The sequence below is a fragment of the Xiphophorus couchianus genome, chromosome 6 (assembly GCF_001444195.1).
Source record: "Xiphophorus couchianus chromosome 6, X_couchianus-1.0, whole genome shotgun sequence".
Classification (NCBI taxonomy): domain Eukaryota; kingdom Metazoa; phylum Chordata; class Actinopteri; order Cyprinodontiformes; family Poeciliidae; genus Xiphophorus; species Xiphophorus couchianus.
The window spans coordinates 27969033-27984911 of NC_040233.1; the positions used below are offsets into that span (position 1 = coordinate 27969033).

Genomic DNA, 15879 nt, shown 5'->3' on the forward strand with positions numbered 1-15879 from the left:
CTCCCTCCTTCCCCCCCTCTCTCTCCCTCCCTCTCTCTCCCTCCCTCCCTCCCTCCCTCCCTCAGATTAAACGTTGATGTGTCGCTGCGGCGGAGACGCTGTGTGAATATTAAACGCCTTTGTGAGCGAAGCGGCGTGGAGAATACTAAGGCCGTGCATTAAGGCGCCTGCGTGTCTCAGACCCGTTTGTCCTGCAGAACTCTGCAGGCGGCAGCAGGGAGGGAGGGGCGAGCGAGCGTCTTCAGACTATAAATAGCGGGATTGGGGTTAACGGGGAGGAGGGGGTTCAGGGTTTGGATTGACGTCATGAACTGTTCTCCTCCAAGCTGCTTCCTCTCCTCCATCTTTTGTTCCCTTCTTTCTTCTTGCTGCTTCATCTTTTCTCTCTCTCTTCACTCCACCGCCTGATTCCTTCTCTCTCTCTCTCTCTGCAGCATTTTTACCCTTTTTGGGCTCAAACCGATTCAGTGATTTTATTTTTCTAAAAAGCAACGCCGCCTGGTTTCCTTCCTATCTTCCTCCTATATTGTTAACAAACAAGCTGGTTCTGGTTCTGGTTCTGGTCCGGTTAGAGACCATGAACCTGCAGTGGATCGACCAATCAGCCACCAGCAGAGCTGATCCTCAAACCTCTGAGTTGCTGCAAAAACACAAAATATTACCGAGTTGGTCTAATTTCTAGTAAAAATATTTTAACACGTTTGAAATGAAACAAAATAAACTTTTCCAAAAGACGTCGGATTTTGTTTTAATTCCTGAAGTTTGAAAGATTTTCACTTTTTGCTTTTGCAAATCAGTCATGACTGACATGATTTAGCGTTTTTCCACAACAAACCTCTAATATCAAAGTGAAAACTGACGATAGATAATTTAAAAATATCTAATAATTCCTGCTGTGAACTGTCCAGTTGTGCTTATTCTCTGTGGGATTGAGATGTGGACTTTGACTAGGCCTCTCCACCTTGTCTTCAGTCCATTTCTGTGTGGATTTGTTGTCGTCGTCTTGCGGTCATTTCACCTTCGACCCCCACAGCATGATGCTGCCATCACCATGCTTCACAGTAGTGATGTCTTCCACATACAGCATCTTGTTAAACATTTAATTTTTTTGTCAATTTACCAAAAAATCAACAATTCTTCTTTTGCACTTTTGTTTTTAACCAATAAGACGTGAATAATTTGACTAAAATGGGTTTTTTTTTTAAAACTTCTTCAAACCTCAAAGTGAGTCGGATGATTCAGCTCTTAGTTTTTTTAGAAATAAATCACCATTATTATGCAGATTATTGGGTTTATTGGTTCTGTTACAGCGGACTCTACGTTATAATCGTTTGTTTGTTTGAGCAAAAATAAGAATATATGAATATAAAATTAAACTTGATCTTTGAGAAATCAAAGTGTCCACAAGGGGGCGCTTCAGCCGTTTTTAAAGCTACTAAAACATGAAGGACCTGTATATGATTTTCTTTTACAGTGTAGTTTTTGTGCAGGAAGGTTTTCCGTAGGAAGTTTGTTAAAATTGTATTTTGATTTTATTTCTGCTTTTGGTTCTTAGTCACCTGGATAATCATCACCTGTGGGACCCGAATGAGTTCGCCGTGTCCTGCTTCAGAATCATCATGTTCTCCATCCAGGTAACATTTATGGGAAATGCTTCAATATCTACCATTTTAATTACTAATGGAGGATTTATCTTTTTGTGATATTCTTTTAAAAAATCTTTTCATGCAGAAGAAACAAATGAAGCATTCAGTGTTAGCGTAGCGTTAGTTAGCCGCCCGCCGCTAGCGGGTTCCTGTCAGCTAGTAGGTGAGACGTTTGTAAAAACGAAAGGTTGCAGTTAGTCTTCCTGACACTCAGGGGGAGCTGCTGAGCAGAATCAGTTTTGAAGTCGTTGGAAAGGTTGAGCTTTAATTTCGCCTCCATGTGATTTTCTTTTCTCCTTTTTTAGTTGTTCAGACTCTGAGGAGGAATCTGGTTGTTTGGAAATGAAATTTCATCTTTTATCTGAAGGTGCATCTGTGTTGGACACAATGATAGAAGAAGTCAGGTCCACTGCAGCTCAGTTTGTATTTTCTATGTCAGAATTTGATTTGTTGGGGGAGATTTTCATCTCCAGTCTGAAGAGCCTCTTTGATCTGAAGGCGACAGAAAACGGGTGAAGTCCGTGTTGATCCTGCAGAACCGGAGCGGCTGCAGCGTTTTTCAGCCTCAGATGAAACCCAAAGCCTGGCGCTGGCTCGAGATCCGTTTCACACGCAGCTCCCAGAAAGAGCAGCTCCGACGTAATGCTTGGTTTCTAAAGTCGTCACCTTGAGCCCAGCAGGAAACCAGTGGCAGAGTGTGAGACAAACATTGATTTTATTCTCACAGCAGGAGCAAAAGAAAAGAAAATAATTTCACTTTAACTAAAAACGCCTGAACCATCACCATCTTCTCTGGGTTTCGTTTGTTTCCTCATTCTGGGATAAAATCCAGGTTATTATACTACATCAGATGAGATTGGACTGGAATAAAAATTACTTTAATCTTCATTTTAATATCTGGAAATGTTTACAGGATGCAGCAAAAGAAACTGACCAAGTTATCAGTCATTTAATATTTAAAAATTACATAATCAGATCAGTCATTTTCTTTCAATAAAAAACTTTAAGAAAAACTGCAGGAATCTGTTTGTTTTTCATTCAGTGGGTAGAAAATCCAGAAATTTTACTCAAGAGTAAAAACTACAGCATCATAAAAGTAATCCTAAAAATAAATGTTTCCAAAGTTACTCCAGTAAATGTAACTAGTTACAACCCAACTCTGCAGAAAACTGTTCACTGTATTTCAGTTCATTAATTTTGATATTTTTTGTGTTTCTCGGACCGATCCAGGCTCAGCACTCGCATCACGTGATCCAGCAGGTTCTGACCCACCTGGACGGGAACAACAAGAGCACTCCGCGGGTCAGAGCCGGCATCGTCCAGGTTCTGCTGGAGACGGTGGCCATCGCCGCTAAAGGATCTGTGGGTGAGTCTGAAAACGTTCTACTTCCCTGACAAACGTTTGGCTTCAGACGAGCCGCGGCGTCACGGTTCACATCGAGTGTTAATAGAAACGCCGGTTCTGCAGAGAAAAGGTCCGTTTAGCCTCTTCGCTGCAGTCCGCTGGAGAAGAAAATGGAAAATTAGTCTGTTTTTTTTAAAGAACCTGACATTTCTTAGTTGGGTCTCTAATAAATGGTTGATTGATCAACAGTGAAGCTCAATTTGATTCAAACTTGGAAAAATTAAACATTTACTTTCTTCAAAAAGACTATTATTGATAAAGCTGAAGACAAAACATTTGGTTTTATGCTAATTTTGTTTAAAAAATCTAAAATCTGATTTTTTTTATTCCTCAGAATCGAACTGCTTCCTTTTTTTTCAGTTAAATTATGTTGTAATTAAATTATGTTTCTGAAGCATGAAGGTTACCACCTTGAGAACAGCAGCAGAAACAAATTAGCCTTTTAATTCGCCATGAAAAAATGTTTCTGTTAAATGAAGGTGAAAATCTCCCACCAGAGGAAATAATTAAAAACGTTCATTAATTCAGAAAAAACCTGTAACTTGTTTCTTCTTTCATGTTGTGGGAAAATAAAAATGAAATTCCTTGTGGACAGGAATGATCCCAGAGTGCAAAGGAAGCGACGTGTTCAACTTTGAAAGCGAAAGCCCGACTCCTCACAATCTGTGGCTCGGTATAGTACGCATACAGTGTGGTTAAAAATGTCTGCAGCTTTTCCCCTCAACTCACCCGACATCAACAAGCATCCTGGGAAAATGAGCTTCAGTCAATCCACACCTCGGCCTGTTTGAGACAAAACTGAAGATATAAAGATGTTGTTTCCATTTTATCAAGTTCGGTCAGAACCGTCTCGGTTTGGAAAAACAGAGACGTTCTCATTAAGGAGTTCAGCTAACTAGCAAGCTAACGATTACACAAGCTAACATGTGCCGTAACAGGCAAACTGGGAATTTAGCTGATTGTTGGGCTAACATCCAAGCTAAAAACCAGTTGACAGCCGAGCTAGAGACGAAGCTAAAGACCCAAGTGAAAATTTGAGCGAACAAGCTAGGAATTAAGCTAACAGTTGATCTTAAAGCTAAACTAAGATTAGAGATAAAAACTGAGTGAAGAACAAAACCAACAACCAAAATAATAGAGAATTTTTATCTGAGCTCAGGAGCTGGATAACAACTAAGCTACACTGCAAAATAACGGTGAAGCGTTTAGCTAAACTAAAATTTGAGCTAAGACTCAAGCTAACAGCTGATCTAACATGTGAGTTTAGAGGTGAGCTAGCAGTTTAACTCAAACCACAGTTAGCTAGCAACCTAGCAGAAAATCAAAATAACAGCTGGTTTAAGAATGGAGCTAATCGCTAACCTTACAGATGAACAATGACGCAAGCTAACTGAGCTAAGAAACGAGCTAACAGTTGATAGTACAGCTAACAGTGAAGCTAGCGTCTGATAAATATTCCTCAGTAATTAATTTTCTGCTAAACATTTAGATATGAGCCAGAAACAGTATTTAACATTCCCTGTGCAACATGTCAACGTTTTAGTTCTTTATTTAGTTTATTTCCAATCCTAACACTAATTACAGTGATTAGCTTCATATTTGCTCTTTTTCCTTCTGACTAATTTTTCCTAAACAGCCCTAAAGTGACTGTTTTGTTCTGGTGGAAATTTCTCAGGTTTCTCGTCTTCAGTTTTGTTCTGTTCTTTTACTTCAGACATAAATTCAGGAAACAGTGAATATTTTTAAATATCTCATATGAATGAAGCCTAAATGTATGTTTTGGATGCATGTTGATGCTGGGCTCATGTGAAAATGCTCCTGTAATCCCAGCAGGTCTGAGTGAATAGTTTTAGGAAAACTGAGAGTGACCAGAAGAACCCGACGGTCTAATCAAACACGGCGTCTCATTTTTGTCTTTGACATTTCACTTTAGCCACAGATTAAAATACTGTTAGAAAACACCAAAAATAACAAAGCAGGACCATAAATGTTGTACATCTGATGTTGTGAAAGTAAACTTTATTGCCGTTTGATTCTTCTGGTCGCTCCTGGTTGTGAAACGGAGCCGGAGTGTCGGGGAAGCTGCAGCTCAGCCGTGTTGTGATGGTGTAGCTGATAGTGGTGCATAGAGCAGAAAGCTGATGTGTTAACGTAGATTAAGCTCTTATTTTAGAAAACCAGGTTAATGTCACATCTCTTCCCCTCAGGTTAAAAGTTTTATCCGTCTGCACATGTTAAATTCTGCACAGTTTGTAAATAATGTGTTTTAGAGGGTTGGGGCCTCATGGGGCCACAGGCAGCCGGGGTGGACCAGTCAGCACTGACTGATAATCTGAGGTGTTGCTTCATGTGACAGAATAAATTAGGCCTGCCGTCACTGTGAGCTGCACTTTTCTGCAGGTGTCTGCTCATCCTGGAGCTAATTTTAGTTTCAGAAAAAACTGAATCACATTTAAATCCCAGAACCATGAACCAAAGAACTGCTGCTGCTCATCAGAGCCAAACATTTTCTAATTATTCTGGGATGAAGCTGGATTATTTTTACAGAATCGCAGCGTAGCACATTTATTTATTATTCATTTTCTGCCATATTTTTAAATAGTTGGTTATCACAGTGTTAGAAAATCCCATAAAACCATCCAAATGGATGATGGATACTTTATTTTTACACAATTCTAAAAGAAAAATCCTCCATAATTTGGATTTTGGATCAGAAACATCATTCAGAGCTTAAATGAGTCGCTGAAAGTTGGATTTTATGTGAGTGAATCTCATTAACTTGTCAGATTTCCTGAATATTTTTCTGTAACTATATAAAAATGACATAACGGGACCAACCGAATGGTTTTGCTTCCCTTTTTCCAGTAACTATTTGTTTCATTCCTCAACTCTGTTTTGTCAATAATCAATGCAATACTCTGGTTTCTATCTGTTCTATAAATCTATTTTGGGGTTTTTCACTTTAAATCAAAGTGAAAGTTACAGAAAACACTGAAAAAAGATTTATAATAAATAAGAAACATCTTAGGAATACCTAGCATTTCGAGAAGCTAAGAGTGGCTCAGATAGCCAGTTGAAACATGGATGCAGTTATTGATGGACTGATTGGAAAATATGAGCTGATTCCTGATGTTAATATTCCTGTTATTGTTTAGCTGGAAAAATTTGGCGGGTTGCTAAAATTTTGCCTGATTTTCATAACATTTGGCTGGTTTTTTAATTTTTAAAATTTAAAATTACTTTTTTTTTTTTTTTTGCCATTTTGTGTCAGAAAAGCACAAAGTTTTCATAGAAATGTTGAGTTATTGATGTCATCATTGATTGATCATTGGTTAATCAGGTGTCTTTATGTAGGATTATTGTAAAACAGAAATCCAAACCATGATGTGGTTCTACATCATGAGTTCCAGTACAAGTTGAGATCTGGGCTGGTTTTCGTTGTGTTTTGGCGAAACTGTCGGTCTCGTCTATAACCTGTTGGGTTTTTAACCTGCTGGTGTGACGGCAGGTCCGACGGTCCTGGAGGTCTTCAACACGCTGCTCAAACACCTGCGGATGAGCGTGGACTTGGAGCTGGGCGACTGCTCCAGGAGGAACTCCAGCAGCAGCGTGTCGTCGGTGCGCGGCCGGGAGAGCGACGAGCGCATCGTGCAGAACGCCATCATCCAGACCATCGGTGCGGCGGCGCGCTCCTCGCCGGTTCTCCAGCAGCGCCGCGGCTCCTCCAGCTCTGACCCGTCTCTCTGCTGCCCCCTGCAGGGTTCTTTGGTGGAAACCTGCCAGATTACCAGCGAGCTGAAGTCATGATGTTCATCATGGGGAAAGTGCCGGTGTACGGGACGCCGTGCCACACCTTGGACACGGTGAAGATCGGGTGAGTCAGCCGTGACGTGGCGGCGCCCTGGGGTTTCCGTGCCGCGCTGCAGCGGAGGCGTCCTGCTCTTCATCATCATGACTCACCGCCAGAGATCCTCAGCAGAAACTTTAACAGAAACAGGGAAGAAAATAATTTTAGATGGACGTCCGCCTACATCCCAGTCTAGACTGAGACGAAACCTTTTAGTCTCCTGCTGCAAACCGACTGGATGAAGATGAAGATGAAGATCGTTTTTCCTGCTGAATCATATCAGGAGCAGCAGGCGAACGATTAATAGCGTAATCATCAACTAATTTAGTCATCAATTAATCGTTAACTGGAGCATACAGACTCCAAAAAAAGCCATTTGCTGAACAACAGACTCAGAGCTGTAATTAAACCAAAACTGTTCAAAAATCTAAATGTTTTACATTTAAGACCAAAAAAACATATAAATTTCTCCTAAACTCTGAGTTTTAGCTTCACCTGATTCAAATTCTGTAGACAAAAGAAAAATAAATCTCATGTTAAGCAGCTTTACCTATCTAATTATTAATCGCTTAATGGAAAAAACTAAATCATATCGGTGTATAATGAAATGTTTTCTTATTTAAAGAAATTCTGTTATTTTTAATGTTCTAATGTGTAAAAATTAAGTGCTTAAATGAAAAGTCTGCAGAATTTGTCCATGTCTTCAATTTGATTCATCGGCAGAATAATTTATGTAATAATCGATTAATCTTCATACTAATTGATTGTTATCCCAGTCGGTAGCTGCAGTCCTCCTCAGTCGGTCTGTTGCTCTTCATCTTCATCGTGTCTCTGGACCCTCAGCTGATCTTTTCGACGTTGTTCAGAAAGTAAAAACTCTCCTGAACGCCCCGCGGTGCCTTCAGCTGCCGGGTCGCTGAGATGGAAAAAGGAAAATCAAGTAAATCCATCAGACCTCAGGGGAGCAGGGAAGGATAATCCCAAATCAAATCTTCTCCTGATTCAGACAGGCTTCCTTCCTCCAGCACTGAGGTTGAAATCTGCAGCATGTCAACGACTCAATGCAGAATCAACTTTATATCCTCCCAGTCCACCTTTACTATTCCACCTTAATTTAGTCTAATCCAGTGAATTATTAGCATTAAAGGACCAGATGTTCTGAGTTACTGACCGGTTCTGTTTGGTTTCAGGCCTCAGGGAACCAAGAGGATCCAGACGATGCTGCTCAGCTCCCTCATCATGGTGAGAAACTGACTGAGAGCTCTGTGGCGCCGGAAAAGACAAAAACAAACCGTCATCCTGCGACCACTTCCTGTCGTCTTCTTCTTCGTTTCCACCAGTAGCAACACCTGGCTGCTGATCATGTGACTCGTGATGAGAAAAAAATACTATAAAAAAATAAAACCACCTGATCCTAAATTGATCCTGAACAAAAACTTATCAAAAAATTTGTTTTTTCAAAATTGACGTGTTTCTATTGAGTGAATTAATTTTCAGTTTGTTCATTTCTATGGTTTAGGAAACGCAGCTACAGACACATGTCTGAGGCTGCAGCATGCACACTGAAATGCAAACACAAACCTGGGAAAGCTTCCACATCCACTGCTGAGAAGCAAACATGCACAAAAAGAGAGAAATGCAAACAAGCAAGCCTTTAAAAGCTGCTGCAACAAACCTAATACATCACTGTGCATGCAGAAATACAAACCCTCAACTCTGAGGGTCTCGACTCAGCCGGATGCAGCCGGATGCAGCCAAATGCAGCCGGATGCAGCCGGATGGAGCCAAATGCAGGTGGATGCAGGTGGATGCAGGTGGATGCAGGTGGATGCAGGGTGAAAGTTTGGAGTATTCCTGCATCTTTGAGGCTGCAGACAGAAATGGTTTGCTTCAAACTCTGGTGACCCAGCAGACTGACACGGCAACACACAGATGGCTGAGGGCTGCTCTCTGGGTCAAAGGTTAAAGCGGGTCCATCTGTGAGGCTCCTGGAGGAGCAGAGTTCAGCTGAAAGGCTGATCATGTTTAGTCAAATGTTTGATGTTTAAATTGATCTTGGTGTTGCTCGGTGGCGCCCCCTGCTGTAACGACTCGGCTCACGTCTTCTCCCTCAGGTGACCTCTGGGTTCAAGTCCAAGTCCATGTCGGCGGCGCTGCCTCCTCCCTTCCTGGACCCGCTCTTCTCCATCTCGCTAATGGAGGACAGCGAGTTGAGGCAGCTGGTCCTCGAGATCCTCCACAACATCATTGATCGCCATGACAACCGCGCCAAGCTGCGCGGCATCAGGTAACGGCGCGGTCGGACGATCTTGTTCCGGCTCTCTGAGCGACGCGTCTCACAGGCTGGTTCTCCTGCCTCTGCAGGATCATTCCCAACGTTGCAGCTCTGAAGATTAAAAGGGAGAAAATATCCAAGCAAGATGTTGCATTCATGAAAAAGGTAAAAAGTAGAAAATTACTGTTTCACTTCAAATAGTTTCCACAGATAATTTGTAGCCAAAGCCCAGTGAGGAGGCTTGTTTTAGCCGGGATCTGGTTCTGTTCCTGATCCCACATCTCATCAGTAACATTAAGACCTTAAATGCAAAATGCTCCAGAGTTTATTAAGAGTATTTCTACTAATAGTAATTCTGTAAGCTCCTCATTAAAGTAAGCAATAAGTCTAATTTTGTAGGGAAGATGAATGTTTTGGGTAAAGTTATCTCGACATTACCAAGTAAGGAAATAATTAAGTTTTCCAGTTCCTTCGAAATGACGTCCATATTGTTTTGGTTTCTGTAAAACTTTCACTTTGAGCTTCTTAGGCTGTTTTCACACCTGATGGTCCAGTAGACTCGGTTCTATTGGGACCAAAACTTCATCATCTGCTCCATCTCCGTCTGTTCTGGTTCTCTTCCTCTCTGCTCCCAGTCAAACTGACCTGTTCCCCTCCTGGCCTGTGGGGGCGCTGCACCAAGAACCACTGAAGACACTGAGCGCAAACATAAACAAAAATGGATGCGTCAGATTTTAGTGGTTAGAGGATTTCTCTTCTGTCTTTGGCTAAAAACCACGAGTCATTTCTCCTGCTAGCGCTAGGCTAACATGTCTGTTTTGGTAGCATTTACCCAGAATGCCCTGCGCTGTAGTCCACTTCCTGCTTTTGGAGCGGTCTCTGGTCTGCTTGGTGTTCACATCGAACCAGAGTTCACTTCAACCGAACCCAGACTGAGGTTTACAGGACCAGTTGATTAGCATTCACACCAAACCAACTGGACTTTCTAACAAACAGACTGAAGTCGGATTAAGGCGGATTAAACTGATGGGATTGATTCAACCTCGGATCCCAGAAAAGGTGAAACTTAAACTACTGAGAAAAATAAAGCACAAAGTTTTTGGGTTCTAGAGCTCGGTTAGCACGTGAAGACGTTGCTCCATGGAAATGCATCTGTGTTTGTAGGAGAGATAATCTCTCCCTGCGTTACGCTCTAAGCATCCATGGGGGAAGGTCATGACTATGTTATTATTTATTATTCTGGTATCCTACGTTAATCTGCAGCACTTCTTGGATCCACAATACTTGACTTGAAAAATTAGACGACTCACTTGGAAATGCTTGTATAAAAACACTTGATACAGTTTTAGAGAAACTGACCTTTTTTTGAGCCGACGCCGAATCCTGTGAACCGGATTCAGCCTGAGATTGTGACATTTCCCTCAAGCTGCTGCTGGTTGACAGGTTGACCTGTGATTCTCACACCGGCTGCAGCCTGCAGAACTGGAACCAGCACTGATTCTGCTTTTAATGGAACCCAAATGTGACTCATTAGAGGCGTCTTCGTTTTCCGCTGACCTCCTCCCACAGCGCCTTAACGCCCCGGTTATTTATTTCATACTCGACCTGCAGCCTTCCATCCAGAAATAACTGGATTCACCTTTTTCTCACCGAATCTGTTAGCAGACATAAGAGTCTGTCTTTACAACAGGGTCAATAATTTGGCATTAAAGTTTCAAAGTAAAGCCGATGTGTTGAAATAAGCTGTTTAAAAATCTAAAATAAAGATATTCTGTTAATTGCAGTAAATTCTCACATCTTAAGAAGATCCCGGACTCATTTGTTGATCAAACTGTTGACGGCGTCTGAAATGTTAAAGCGTCTCGTTGGACGCGGCCCCCTGCTGACTGCGGCACCAGCAGACGGCGGCTCAGACGTTAATGTTTGCCATCCTTCACTGTCACGGAGCTTCGTTTCTGTCCAGCAGCTATTAAGATGCTATTAATGAGACACATCGTCCCACCAGGAGACGCGACGCTTCATTAACACCGACACAAACAGGCCCGTTTGTTTGCTCCAGTCCCACAAACAGCAGTCGGTCTGTTGTTTCTTCCAGGAATTAGTCTGATCCCTGATGTGTGTTGAGTTCTTTCTACTTCCAGAGGAGGAAAATGGAAGATGCTCAGATCAGAGATTCTTTGGGTTTTTCACCAGATAAACATCCTGAATCGTTTCTCAGGTTCTGTTTGCTTGTGGTAAAAACATTCATGGACCGAGAGAATAACCCTGCAGCTCCTTTTGGTTTGAAACGTGTCTGAACATCCAGGAAGAAATAAAAGATTTGACTGATTTTCCAGCCGCTGGTGAAATGTTGAACTCGGATGTTTCAGCCTTTAATGTTCTCGTCTTGGTTTCCCTTCCAGCACGGCCAGCAGCTCTACCGCCACGTCTACCTGGGCTGCAAAGAGGAAGACAACGTCCACAAGAACTTTGAGCTGCTCTTCACCACCCTGGCCATCCTGACCATCGAGCTGGCCAACGAGGAAGTGGTCATCGACCTGATCCGCCTCTCCATCGCTCTGCAGGTGAAACTCTGGACATTGTGACCCAGGATGTAACCTGATCCCAGGTCTACTGAGGGTCTTTCTAGAACTTATTGGATGTTTTCCTGGATTTCATTTAAAAGGTTCTTATAAAGTTCCAGCTGTAAGACGGAGTGACTTGTAACTTCATTATGATGCCAGATAAACATAATAATCTCTTTTCTAGTGATCCATGCCGGTACCATGTAGGTTTCAGGAGCGGGATCTGTAGAGGCGATGGAGAGTGAGCAGAAAGTTGACTATCAGTTCTAGCAGAGTTCAGAGTAAAATAGTGTTAAGGTGTGTGTGTGCAGTAGCCTGCTGGTTCTGGTGAAGTGGGTTATAAGTTCAGAGGGAGAAGCTTGATTGGGTTCTGGGAAAAAGTTCTTACAGAGATGCGAGTAGACGGCAGGGTTTGGACAACGACTCTGTTGTTGCGCAACACCCCCCCCTCCTTTCTGTCTCTACTCTCTCACTCTCGTACTTCCTCTTCTGAGAGGGGAGATGTGCTACCAGCTCTCCGTCTAACGGGTCCGTTGAGTTTCCTAAATCTGCTGGGATTTACCCTGTCCAGAACTGAAGTAAACTCTGTTTAAGCTGGTTTCGAGAAACGATTCGCCTGGTTATCTGACGGCCTACATCCAGGTGTCCCACCCTTCTTCCCCCTGTGAATTAGCCAGACTGAGCAGCCTACAGCCAACTAGTTTCACAGAGCACACCTGTTAACGGTCGCTCGTTCTCTATTTTGCAACTTGCATTTGTTATTGAACCAGGTAGGTTTTAGTGACTCGGGCGAGTCCCAAGGATGAGGTTTTAAATATGGGCTACCAGCAACCTAAAAACATTTTCCACCTCTTCCTCTCCAGAATCAAACATCACAGCTATTTTACAACCATCAAAGAACTTTAAGGCGACTCATTAACTGAATGTCCACAACATCTTTTAGATTTTCTTTATGCTAAATATTTTATTAGTAAGGCATTTTTGCAAGGGTCAGTACAGCTTAATTCAGTAGCAGAAATAATCAAATAAGTAAAATCAATCATCTAGTCTATCTTTCCCTACTGCTGATACTGAGTACTAAAAAAGGGAACCTTTGAGAGAGACGGACGGAGTTTGGCGCCTCGAACCCCAGACCTGGCACGATGATGAAGAAGGTGTTGCAACAGGAGGAAGATGTTGATCGATGAAGGCCAGGATCTCCGCAGGTCTGATGAGCCTCCTCTCCGCATGGATGCTGAGGTCACACAGGACTTGGTGCTGGCAGGAAAAAAGGCACCAGTTCTTCTTCCTTGTCTTTGTCTTCATCTTTGTCTTTGGGGTCAGAACCCAGCCGATGAGAGAAGTGCGATTCGAAGCCACAGATTGTGGGCCAGACGGGTTGGTCTCCATGTGCAGGACAGTCTCCGGCTCCGTGGCCCCGGCTCTTCTTCAGCTGCAGAGTTCTTTGTCCATCTCGATCTTGGCTCGAAGCTGCCCGGAGGATCCAACGAACGGTTCCTCTTTTGCACCCACCTTATATAGGGTTCATCTGTCTGCTTAGACAGATGATCTCATATCCGTCACTGTCTTAAGAGACATCATGTCATGATGTCTGTGCCAATGTCTCAGGGCTGCTCAACCTCCTGTTTCCATATAAGGTGCTGATCATCTCTGCTCTCCTGTTAGTTCCCCTTTTTCCCTTCCTGTCACCTTTCACCTACCATCTACCTCCAACATATCAGTGATGTTTAATTGCAGTTTTACAACCTTTTACACCATTTCAAGTTTAATGTCAAAATCACATTTATATCACATTTATTTTCTTTAGCTTCTCTGATTTAGCATTCATTTATAATTTTATAACTATAACTTATTAATTATATTTATTATAATCTTAATGTGAGTTATTACAGATGTTTTTCTGAAAAGAAACCAAGAATAATACATGATTCTAATTATTTACTACTAAAGTTACAGTTACTTGTTTTTCTTGTAAGTGTTCTCACAAATGTAAGTGTAAGTATTATTACAAGTAAACCAATATTAATATAAGTATTTTACTTTGAATCTTATCCAATTACTAATAATGTTTAGATTTCATTCTTTAAAACTTTCATGCTTTAAACTAAGAAATAGTCTCAGCTATTTTTATAAATCTGCAGGCTGGAAACTTCCTCTTTTTCCAGGAAACCTGCTTTTTCTGTTTAATGAATCTCTCTGACTGACTATGATTTCTTATGATTAGATAGAAAAAAGTAGAATTAAAGCAAAGTTTGCATGAGACAAAAACAACACACACAACTAGATTTATTTTATTGACACTTAAGTCTAATGTTGGGCCTTGATGTCACTTGAGTGATTCATTTTAAAGATAACTTTATTTATTATTACTGTTAAACTAAAATCTCCAGCATGGGGAAGTGGGATGAGCTCGGATTTTCTTGACAACTCGTTCACACGCCAGGAGCTTTATGCTGATTTTTGTCCTGGTTTTCCTCCTCCAGTAATCTTCAGAACCTTCCCGATTATCAGGATGGTTCCTGGTTGATCTTACCTGATATCCCTGTCGTGTGCTCAGAGTGATCTGGACCGCTCCGATCTAAAGTCCAACGTTGTTGGATCGTCTTGGCCTGATGTCGCAGTGTGTGGCGTTCTTTGATAACAAACGGGAACTCGGCCCGTTGATTGGGACGTAGCCGATCAGAAAGCCAGGGGGACGGAGACACAGAAGACAGAACTACTGACACGCTGGACCAGAAAGTCCATTAAATATAATCCACAAACTATCACCATCACGTCTCCCGGTCGGCCATGTTTGTTTACTCTGAGCTCATGTTTGCTCCTGTGAGGTTTTGGGAGATTTCTAGTCTGACATCTGAATGTTGCTGAGTGAAACCAGTTTAGTGGAGCGTTGCTCCACAACAAACCTGTTATACTGACCGTTTTCACCATCATGTGTGTAGAAATCCTGCCATATGAACCACTTGTCTGTTTCATGGACGCATCCTCTGCAGGTTCAGCAGCAGGTAGACGCTCCAGGAGAGTAGAGTACGCTGGTTCTGGAAATGTTGCCTGTGAGTCCAGGCAGAGGAAACTTTTATTCCAGGCCTGTATCTGTTCTGGAAGCAATTCTTTGTTTTCTGGGAAAATTGGTAGCTTCTGGGAAATTACTCCACAGGATGTTGGAAAGTAGCAGAAAGTAACATCCTTAGTACCTGCTGGTTTTTCTGTACATACAGGTGTAGATCCAGGATGGTGCTAGCTGTATAGCACATTGCTGACATGATCAACTAAACACTTTAAATATTGAACAGAGTGTTGACACGCCAGCCTGTGATGGAGGTATTAATGTCTGGAGTGTGATCAGATCAGCCACATCATGCTTTATGTAATGTTGCGTCACCCTGCAGAGAAACGGCTGCACAGCTTCATGTTGGGCTCTTTATGCTGGAGTTGTTGCCTGGACAACAACCTTTATTCTGACAGCGTGACGCAGTCGGCGTGTTGCAGAAACGCAGAGCAGCGATGGAGAGGCCTGATCTGTAAGCGTCTTCCTGCTTCCTGCAGGAAATGGCTCTGAACAACGAGGAGAACATGCCGATGTCCATCCGCTGCGGCATCATGGCGCTGGTGGCAGCGTACCTCAACTTCCTGAGTCAGATGATCCCCAACCCGCTGTTCTGTCAACACGTCAGCAAGGTGCGTCATCAACTGGTTACGTGGAGCATGTTTATGTTTTTATTAGCATTGCCTCCTCCTTCCTGCTTTAGCTTCTCTCCCAAGTGTCTTGGAATCATAATTCTGGTGGTTTGTGCCTCTTCAGGTGATCGAGTTGAGAAACATGGACGCTCTGTACCTCCTGCCTGATCACATCTTCAGAGACAAGTGTCCGTAAGTTTCACTCTGCAGCAGATCTGAGATCTAAATCAGGATTCGTTGTTTCCTAACCTGAAGAGTCTACATCAGCCGCCATGTTTGTACAGCAACTCGCCACAGACCAAAGAAACACGGCCAACATGAAACATGTTACTTTATTTCTCCTGTTAGAATTATTTTACATCACGACTCCAAAGCTAATAAACATTACAGCGAGTTTGGTCATAAAAGTGTTTCCAAACCAGAAACCATGGCTGGACAGCACAGTACGGGCCCTGCTGAAAGCC

The 15879-nt window shown here is 42.4% G+C and overlaps 1 protein-coding gene across 4 annotated transcripts in view; it reads left to right on the forward strand.

Annotated features, from left to right (window-relative positions):
• The window catches only part of efr3a (EFR3 homolog A (S. cerevisiae)), a 67974-nt gene that overhangs the window by 40154 nt on the left and 11941 nt on the right, over positions 1 to 15879 (forward strand). For all 4 annotated transcript variants that reach the window (XM_028020180.1, XM_028020179.1, XM_028020182.1 and 1 more), the window contains exons 9-18: positions 1556 to 1634; positions 2877 to 3012; positions 6560 to 6727; positions 6811 to 6925; positions 8089 to 8140; positions 9013 to 9185; positions 9263 to 9338; positions 11576 to 11737; positions 15284 to 15415; positions 15540 to 15607. In XM_028020180.1, coding sequence (XP_027875981.1) covers positions 1556 to 1634; positions 2877 to 3012; positions 6560 to 6727; positions 6811 to 6925; positions 8089 to 8140; positions 9013 to 9185; positions 9263 to 9338; positions 11576 to 11737; positions 15284 to 15415; positions 15540 to 15607 — 1161 coding nt within the window. The remainder of the gene's footprint in view (positions 1 to 1555; positions 1635 to 2876; positions 3013 to 6559; positions 6728 to 6810; positions 6926 to 8088; positions 8141 to 9012; positions 9186 to 9262; positions 9339 to 11575; positions 11738 to 15283; positions 15416 to 15539; positions 15608 to 15879) is intronic.